General features: G+C 49.6%; 1 protein-coding gene across 1 annotated transcript in view; it reads right to left on the bottom strand.

Annotated features, from left to right (window-relative positions):
* Positions 1-6,887: 6,887 nt before the first annotated feature.
* MEX3D (mex-3 RNA binding family member D) overlaps positions 6,888-9,979 on the bottom strand; it is a 7,703-nt gene continuing 4,611 nt past the window's right edge. The window contains exon 2 of the mRNA XM_006868987.1: positions 6,888-8,263. Within this exon, the coding sequence (XP_006869049.1) occupies positions 6,888-8,263 (1,376 nt within the window). The remainder of the gene's footprint in view (positions 8,264-9,979) is intronic.

Raw genomic sequence — 9,979 nt, 5'->3', positions numbered from 1 at the left:
TATTTCATCCTCACTGGCTTTAGTGGTTGGTGTGTAAATTTGAATAATAGTGGTATTAACTGGGCTTCCCTGTAGGCACATGGATATTATCCTATCACATACAGTGTTGTACCTCATGACTGATCTGGATATGTTCTTTTTGATAATGTATGCAACACCATTCCTCTTCAATTTGTCATTCCTGGCATAGTAAACCATGTGCTTGTCAGATTCAAAATGGCCAATACCAGTGCATTTCAGCTCACTAATGCCTAAGATATCGATGTTTATGTGTTCCATTTCGTTTTTGAAAACTTCCAACTTTCCCAGATTCATACTTCGTACATCCATGTTCCAATTTTCAATGGATATTTGCAGCAGCTGTTTCTCTTCATTTTGAGTTGTGCCCCATCAGCAAATGAAGATCCCGTGAGGTTTTCTCCCACGGGCTTTACTCCATTCACGTCATCACAGTCAACTCTACTTTGAGGAGGCAGCTCTTCCCCAGTCGTGTTTTGAGAGCCTTCCAACCTGAGGGGCTCATTTTCTGGCACTGTATCTGACAGTGTAAAGGTTTTCAGTGACTAAACATTCGGAAGTAGTTCGTCATTCTTTCTTTCTAGTCTGACTTCGTATGGAAGCTCAGCTGAAACCTGTCCACCATGAGTGACCCTGCTGGTATTTAAAATACCGGTGGCATAGCTTTCAGAATCACAGCAACTCACAAGTCACCACAGTACGACACACTGACAGACGAGTGGTGGTTTGTGAGTTCATATGAGGCAATTGAAAATACCAGGGCTTGGGTCAGGGGTACTTTAGCCCTTAAACTAACAGCTTTGCTTTCCAACACTTCACGCATTTCCCAACGGCATACATCGTGTTAGTTCCTTTTTTCCTTTTTTTTTTTTTTTTGGTAGCTTGTGGAAACTGATAAAGCAAATTAGTTTTCCATTCACAATTTATACCGTCTTTTTCTTCTTTTTTTTGGTAACCTGGGTTGCAGTTTCAGCGGCATAATCTTATTCTTTCAGCTTTTTCCCTCGGGTCTGCTTCCATTTGTCCTTCTCTCCTGCCCCTTCCTGCCCTTGGAGCTTTGTGTCTGGTCTCATACAGTGGATTCTGAGTAGTACACCCTTTGTTCCACTTTTTTTTTTTTCTCCCTCTCTGTTCAAGCTCTTGCATCGTGATCCTGGTCAGGGTGGTTGATAGTGGTCACTATCTAGTTCTTGTGGCCTGAGGGTGGTGGAGGCTGAGGGTCCCATGGTCTGGCCTTATTTCCTGGAGTCTGATTTCGTTCATTCTTCTTTGCTCCTGGCTGGAAGAGACCATTAGTTGCCCCTTTGATGGTCACTCACAAGCTTTTAAAATCCTTGCCAAGATTCACCAAAGTAAAATGGAGAAGATTATCTTTGTGGACTACATTCTGCCAATTGACCTACATGTCCCCAGAGGACCGTGGTTCTAAGTCCCCAAGCCCAGTAACTCATTTCCTCAAAGTGTTTGGTTGTGACCAAGAAGTTTTCAGAACTTTGACCCCTGTTTCCTCTACACTATCCTTGGATATATTTGCAACGTATGTAGAAAATCGCCTCTGTCAAACCTATACAACTGTTACCTTTGTTAGAGATACTATGAAGTCGATCCCAACTGCACCACCCCACTCCCACCCCCACCCCGCACATAGATTTCCCAAGATTATAATCTTTATGGAAGCAGACTGCCACATCTCCCCCACAAAGCAGGTGGTTAGTTCGAATTAGTGACCTTTCGGTTAACAATCAAGATATTGTTTGTTATTACTTTTATAGCAGGTTGTGTATGTAATAGTATTTACCTTTGTAAATCATTTAATTTCTTGACGGCTGTTTCCATGAGCACTGATTGTGGATTCAAGTAAAATGAAATCCTTGACAACTTCAATCTTTTCTCCATGCATAGTGATGTTGTTTATTGGTCTAGTGGTGATGACTTTGTTTTATTTATGTTGACGTGCAATGCGCACTGAAGTCTGTTGTCTTAGATCTTCATCAGTAAGTATTCCAGCTCCTCCTTGTTCTCATAAGCAACGTTGTATCATCTGCACACCACAGATTGTTAATGAGTCTTCCTGGATTCCTGATATCCCCTTCTTCCTCAAACAGTTCAGACTGATTCTTTGCTCAGCATAAGGAATGAGTAAGTCTGGTGAAAGGACCCCACATCCTTTTCCTGATTTTAAACCACAGAGTATCCCTTTGTTCTGTTTGAACAACTGCCTCTTGGTCCATGTACAGAATCCTCATGAACACAATTAAGTCATACTTCACAATGTTGTCCATAGCTTGTCATGATCCACACCATTGAAAGTCTTTGTGTAGTCAATAAAGCACAGGTAAACATCTTTCTGGTATTCTCTGCTTTCAGCCAAGATCCATCTGACGTCGGCAATGATATCGCTCGTTCCACAGCCTCTTCTGAATCCAGTTTGAATTTCTGGCAGTTACCTGTTGATACACTGCTGCAACCATTTTTGCATTATTGTCAGTAAATTTTCACTTGCTGAAATATTGATATTATGTAATATTATGATATTGTTATTTAATGTCTGTATTCTGTTGGATTATCTTTCTTGGGCACAAATATAGATCTCTCCCAGTCAGTTGGCCGGTAACTATCTTCCACGTTTGTTGGCAGAGGGGAGTGAGCCTTACCAGTATTGTATCCATTTATTGAAACATTTCATTTCCCATTTCCCATCAATGACAGCCTTGTTGTGTGCCAAAGCCTTGAGGGCAGCCAGGATTTCTTCAGTACCATTGGTTCTTGATAGCAGAATCTTTCAATATTGCAACTCAATTTTTTTTTTTTCAGTTCTATAAGCTTAAGAAATATCAAATGTGTATTTCACTTTCACTTTCTACTCCAGATCTTTGCACATTTCATTATAATACATCTACTCTGCCTTTTCAAGTTGCCCTTTGGAATTTCTATTCAGTTTCACTGACCCATCTCTTCCAATCACTTTAGCTACTTCATGTTCACCAGTAAATTTTAGTCTCTTCTGCATCCATCTTGGTAGCGTAGTGGTTACGAATTGGGCTGTGAACCTTAAGGTCAGCGGTTCGAAACTACCAGCCGCTCCGCGGGAGAAAGATGAGGCTTTCTACTCCCGTAAAGATTGACACCCTCAGTACAGGGTCGCTATGGGTCAGAACCGACTCGACGGCACTTCACAACAACAACAACTGCATCCATCTTGTTCTTTTCTTTCATTCCTGTCTTTTTAATGACTGTTTGTTTTCTTCACGTATGATATTCTTGATGTCATCCCACAACATTTCTGGTCTCCGGTCGTTTGTGTTCAGTGAGTCCAACCTGTTTTTGAATGGTCTCTAAATTCAGTTAGGAGATACTCAAAGTTGTCCTTTGGCTCTTGTGGACTTGTTTCAATTCTCCCAGCTTCAACTTGAACTTGCATAGGAGCAACTGAGGATGTGTTCCACCGTCTACCCCTGGCCTTGTTCTGACTGGCATTGAGCTTCTCTGTCGTCTCTTTCCAGAGATGTGCTTGGTTTGATTCCAGTTTATTCCATCTGGTGAGGTCCACGTATAGTCACCTTTTATGTTGTTGAATAAAAGATATTTGCAATGAATAAGTCACTGGTCTTGTAAAATTCTATCATGCAATTTCCAACATAATTTCTATCACCAAAGGCATATTTTCCAAAGGCTGATTCTTCCAACTTTTGTGTTCCAATCACCGGTAATTATCAATACATCTTGATTGCATGTTTGATCATTTCAGAGTGAAGAAGTTGGTTGAATTTTTTAACGTGGTCATCACTGGCTTTAATGGTTGGTGCATCAATTTGAATAAAAGTCATATTAACTGGTCTTCCTTTCGGGAATAAAGATGACAGCCACGAGAACCCTCTGGGGCACTTCTCTTCTGTCACACATGGTCACAATGAATCAGGAGCAACTCAGCGGAACTCAACAACGACAACAATGTCCTCCCCTATTCCTTATTGTTGTTGCATGTCATCAGGTTGGTTCCAACTCAGAGCGACCTGGCAAAGGGCTACTGAGACTGTTATGTTAATCTCAGTCTGTCTCCCGTGGAGCGGATGGCGGGTTTGAACTGCCGACCTTGCAGTTAGCAGTCCAGTGCTTATCCTCCAGCACCATCAGGGCGCCTCATTGAGTCACCAGGTTTTGTAAAACTACATCTATATACAGGATGCCCAGCTAAATTTGACTTCCAGGGAAACCACACAATTTGTAGTATATGTGTGTGCTAAATATTGCATAGGACATACTATCCACCCAAAATGATGACGGTTTATCTGATGCCCAAGTGTCACTAGGTTCCAAGGACAAACGGTTCCAGCTTTAGCCATTGGGAGCTCTTAGACCCCTCTGGTATACCCCTATCATTGTGGGGTCTTTTTAAAGCATTTCTTGAACTTTCTGACACCCCAAAATACTGCAGACTTACCTTGTCATTTCCCCTACAATAACAGCTCTGCAATCAAGGCATTTCTGCAGAGTTGGAGCAACTTCTAACACAGCTGTTAGCCTGATTGTTGCCTTTGAAACACATCACGGGGCGTTTGGTGGTTTCAACGGCACAGACTCATTAGCTTCCAGGTGTGGAGTCAGAAATCTTACAGCTGAGGTGTGGGCTGGGCCGCTTTGTTCCCGAAGCTCCAGGAAGAACTATGTCCTGCCTGTTCACGTGTCTAGAGGTCCCACGGCCCTTGCCCGTGGCCCATTCCGCCTTCATAACCAGAGGTGGACTGTCTTCCAGCCTCAATCTCTCTCTGCTTCCGTCCTCACAGCTCCTGCTCTGACTCCTACGCCCCTGTCTCCCTTGGATACGGACCCTGCGATCACATGGGCCCCCTGAGTGACTCAGGATCATCTCCCACCTGAAGAACCTCATGCTGCCTGTCTGCAGGTTCCCTTGACCTATTCAGGCACCAGGTTCCCAAGACCAGGGCAGGAACGTCTTTGAGGCCTTTAGCTTGCCATCCACACTGCCTACAAGTCTCCTCTTCTCGGTGGTCTTTGCCTGCTCCTTTGTGTGTGGGTCACTCTGACCAGGACCTGTTTCTGGGCATGTTGCTGCTCCGGCCCCACTCTCCTACCAAGCAGGCTCTTGGTCAGATGTGTCCAGTAGTCACAGAAACTGGCCTTTAAAAAAAAAAAAATCTTACACATTACACCTGACATCTCAAGACACGGAACTTACGTGCCTCACAACAGCTCACGTATGTGTGTGTGTATCAGAGCAGAACTGTGCTCCCTTAGGGCTTTGAACACTGATGATTTTGGAAGATCACCAGCTCTTTCTTCTGAGGTACCTTTGGTTGGACTCAAACCATCAACCCTTTAGGTAGCAGTCAAGCAGCTTCACTGGGGGATCTATCCCTCTCTGAATCTATTTGTTCAGAAAACCCTTTCTATCAAGTTCTGCCCCTCAGTGCCCTTCCCTGCACACATCCCTAGGCCAGGTCCCCTAACCCTGTCATTACAACCCCTCATCTGGGACATTAATCCTGATGACTGACCTCAGCACCTGTATCCCCGCCCCCCCGGACTCTCTGTCCCTCTTACCAGACCCAGGAAGGGGGTGAAGCCTGTGGACCTGCTCTGTCCCCCTTAGGGCCAATTGGGAGCCTCCGGTTCCAGCTATGTCCTGGCCTTTAACCTGTCCTACTGGGCAGGGCTTCCTGCTCCACAGCAAGGGACAGACGCTGGAGTGGACAGCCTGACTCTGCTTGGCATGGCTGTCCCTCAGAGGGCCCCTCCTCCGCCTGGGATGTGGGGACTGAGTCCCAGGAAGGGTCTGGCTGGGCCCATCCCCTCATCGGGAGCAAGACTGAGTTTGCTGTGAGTCCATGAGCTAGAAGAGTCAAGGTTAGGGTGCCAAGGGGTCTGGACAATGGGGCAGTGGGACCCAGATTGTAGGGTTTCCCATCCTGGCCCCAAGCGCCCCTCAATTCTAGCTCTGAGCACATTCCATCCTGGCTCAAGATGTCTCCCACCCTGACTCCCCCTCCCCCCTCGCCTCACACACACCACGCCAAGCCTGTGAGTTCATATAGTAAAAAGACTTTATTAAGAAGGCTTTGAAGTCAAAAAAATAAAACTCTTGATGCAATATTCTTTACCCTTAAGTCGGCTCAGTAAATATATATAATCAGTGATTTAGCTGTAAGGTCAAAGGTCCATTATTTTACTTAAAATAAAATATATTTAAGTTCTTAAAATTTATTCCATAAAGTACATATTTCCCTATAAATTCCCTAAATATACACAAGAGGTAAAAAATAAAAACAAAAATAACATTTTTTAAAAAAAGGTAAAAACCGACAACAGAAACCAATAGAGGGGATTAATAATTAAAAAAAGGTAGAAATCTCTGGACCCCCATGGACCCCCGCCCTCCCTACTCCAGCCCCGCGAGTCTGATGTACAAAATCCGTGATGGGTCGGTCCCGAAAAAGGTGTTAAAAACATTGTTGCTACGGCCTTTAGGAAAACAAACGCCGTTGAACCAGAAAACTGCTGCTTACAAAAAGAACAGCTGAAAGTGGTTTTAAAAAAAAAAAAAAGAAAACTTTGTTGTTGTTTTATTAAAAAAGGTCACGGGTAGTGTGGGGAAGTATCTTAAATAAAAAGTGCAAAAAGGACTTTTTCTTTCTGGTTTATTTGAACCGATGGACGCAATACTGTTAGCGGTTGAGCGCGGTCACAGAGCTGGTCTGTCGCTCTGCAGCCTCCACACCTGGGAAGGAGTTAAAGCTTGTTCGTCAACACAGGTGAGCGCTGCCCACTCCCACTGTCCCCCCAGCCCCTGGACACCCCCGCCCCCCACCCGGCAGGCAGCGGTGCGCCAGCCACACCCCGGGCCCCCCCGGCTAGGAAAAGATATGAATGGCTTGAGTAGCTGGCGTATGGCAGGCTGGACACTGGGGCTCGCTCTTGCCACAGATGCGAAGAGCACAGTCCATGCAGAACAGGCTGTGGCCACAGGGCACCAGCGTGGCCATCACCTGGCCCTCGGCGCACACCACGCACTCGCGCGCCGTAGACGTGCCTGCAGTGGCCGCTGTGGCCGAGACCGCCGGGGCCACCAGCTTGCGGCTGCTCTCGGGAGCGGCGCTTGAGTCCTGGCTGGAGGTCGAGGTGTCGCTGGGCAGCGTGGAGGTGGTGGCCGAAAAGCCACAGCTGTTTGAGAAGGGTGTGAGTGAGCCCTGTGGGGGCAGCCAGGGCAGGGCGCCCACTGGGTCCGGGGCAGCTCGGCGAGCCAGAGGCAGCTCCAAGCCCAAGCCCCCCGGCTCGGGAAGCGTGGGTGAGTGTCGTGGGGTGCCCGTCCCGCTGGGGCGGCGGGCGCTGGGGGCGGGTGGCCCCCCATTGACGGCTGAGCAGGTACTGAAGGCTGGCAGGGGGGCAGCACGCTCAAAGGGGGCCCAAATGGTGGCCGAAGCTGGCACGGTCAGGTCCAATGCCAGGAAGTCGAAACCAAAGTCACAATCCTCCGGGGCAGTGGGACCTGCCGCGGGGGCCCCAGGGCCGTCCCCTCCGAAGGTGAAGCTGCTGTTACCCGAACTGCCATAGGGGCTAGAGGGGCCCGTGTCGGGCACTGGGGGCCCCCCTCGGCTGCCCGAATAGAAGGCCTCGGGGCCCCCGGAGGTGCCCAAGGCCGTGTCCCCACGCAGGCCGGCTGTGGCTGCGGAGGGCCGTCGCCCGGGGTTGGGGGCCTTGGCCCAGAGGCTGGCAGCGGCGGCGCCCAGCAGATCAAGGCAGACGTCCGTGCCGTTGGTGTGGAAGTCGCTGTCAGAGCCAGCGTCGGTAAAGGCGCCGGTGCGCAGCGTGATGTGGGCTTCGATCTCCTCGCGAGCACGGTCCACGTTCTCTGGCATGCCCGTGACGGCGAACACCGGCTCCTTGTCACGGCCAGGGGTGACGATGTAGGTGTGCGTCCGCTGCTGGATGCGCTTGATGGTGGCGCCCTTGGGGCCCACCACCAGTCCCACCACGCGGTAGGGCACGCGCACCTGGATGGTGGTCTGGCCCGGCAGGTTGGGGGGCCCCTGAGCCACGCCGGGCAGCCCCGGGGCCTTGCTGCGTGTGGCGCGGATCATGGAGAAGTGCTCAGCGGCTGAGAGGATTTCATGCTTGGCCAGCTCCACGTCCTCCTTACGACCAGTGACAATAAATATGGGCTCCTCCCCACGCACCGGCGTCTTGATGTAGGTGTTTGTCTTGGCACGCAGAGCCTTGATCTTGCAGCCTGTGGGGACAGGGACAGTTGGTGAGCAGGCTCGGAGCCTCTATAACCAGCCAGAGGACCCTTGGACTCCTGGTTCCTCATCCCCAAATGGACTTTCATCGCCCATCCTAAGCCTCGGTTTCCCCTCTTGTCCTGGGCCCCAGGGGCACTGCCGATGGGTAGATTCTGACTCGTAGGTGGACACGGAGACCTCTTCTTAAGGTTTCTGAGATTGTCAATCTTAGCGGAGGCCGATAGCCTCCTCTTTCTCCAAAGAGCGGCTGGTGGGTTTGAACCCCTGACCTTGCAGTGTTTGGTGGTGGTGGTTCTGTGCAATGGAGTCAGTTCTCACTCATAGTGACCCCGTACAGAGTTTCCTAGGCTGCAAATCTCTACAGGAGCAGAAAGCCTTATTGTTCTCCGGCGTAACAGCTGGTAGTTTCGAACTGCTGACCTTGAGGTTCACAGCCCAATTCGTAACCACTACGCTACCAGAGCTCCTTTGGCTTTAGCAGCCTACAAACCCACAGACAGAATGTGGCTTAGCGCTTCCAGGGGCTGGGAAGTGACCATTCACAGTGAATGAATCCTGTCAGCGTGATGGAATACGAGGTGTGCCAATACTGTTATCAATGACAGGAACAGCTGCAATTGATCACTGATGGGCCTAGCACTCCATGACTAATGTGACTAATACCACTGAATGGCACATGTCAGAACGTCCCAATGGCAAGTTCTGTGCTATATGGATTGTCGTCGTGAGTCTCCTAAATTGTCATTCTTACGAGAACAAATTGCTGGGTCTTTCTCCTGTGGAGCCTCTGGGTGGGTTCAAACCGCCAACCTTTTGGTCACACCTGAGTGCGTAACCTCTGCCCGATGTTAAATAACCACAATCATTACTATTATTTATTTGCAAAGGAAGGCAGAATAAGACAGGAAGAAGAGACCAACCGCCCCCACCTAATGGAGAAACTGAGGCTCAGCCTGACAAGTGAACCCCTAGGCTGCCTGGGTGCCCACCTCTGAGGGTTACTTCGGGGACACTGCCCTTTGTGTATGTTCACTCGGTGTCCTGCCCTCCTCACACCACAGGTGGGACCGAGGCCCTCAGGAAGGGGGCACAGGGAGGTGGGAGGTGTGGGGTGGGGGGGACTCCAGAGCCAGGAACCCACCCTAAAGCCCAGAGTCGCTGTCTGCGCTCAGGGGCCCAAGAGTCTGAGGGGGCTCCCAGCCCCCACATAAACAGGTCTGGCATGGGGATCCCAGGCAGTGCTGGAAACTGGGCTGTGTGTGCTGCTCAGTACAACGTGAGAGGAGACATTCGTGGACGCAGTGTTCCTGGGTCCACGGGGGGGAGGGAAAGGGGGGCATAGAGGGGGGCTCGTCAGGGCTGTGAGCCAAAGTGGAGACAGGACAGGGCTGCTCCCCTGAAGACCATAGCCTGCTCTCCCTGGCATGCCAAACCCACCCCCTTCAGCACTGGACTTGCCTCCTCCCAACACGCCCAGTCCCACGTGGCATCCGGGACGGTGGTGGTGGTGAGCTTTAAAACTGCACACCTTTCATGTCCCCGTGCCCCGACCCACATTACCCAAACAGGTAATACTCTCCTCACCGACCCCGTTCCCAAGTATTTATCCTTCTTCAACACAAAACTATTGTCTAGCACTACCTCCTCCATGAAGACCTCCAAGACTGAACCTCAGACACTAGTCTCTCAGCCCAGCACTACCT

Source organism: Chrysochloris asiatica, unplaced genomic scaffold, assembly GCF_000296735.1.
Source record: "Chrysochloris asiatica unplaced genomic scaffold, ChrAsi1.0 scaffold00125, whole genome shotgun sequence".
Classification (NCBI taxonomy): domain Eukaryota; kingdom Metazoa; phylum Chordata; class Mammalia; order Afrosoricida; family Chrysochloridae; genus Chrysochloris; species Chrysochloris asiatica.
This window is presented reverse-complemented; position numbering and strand designations above follow the sequence as displayed.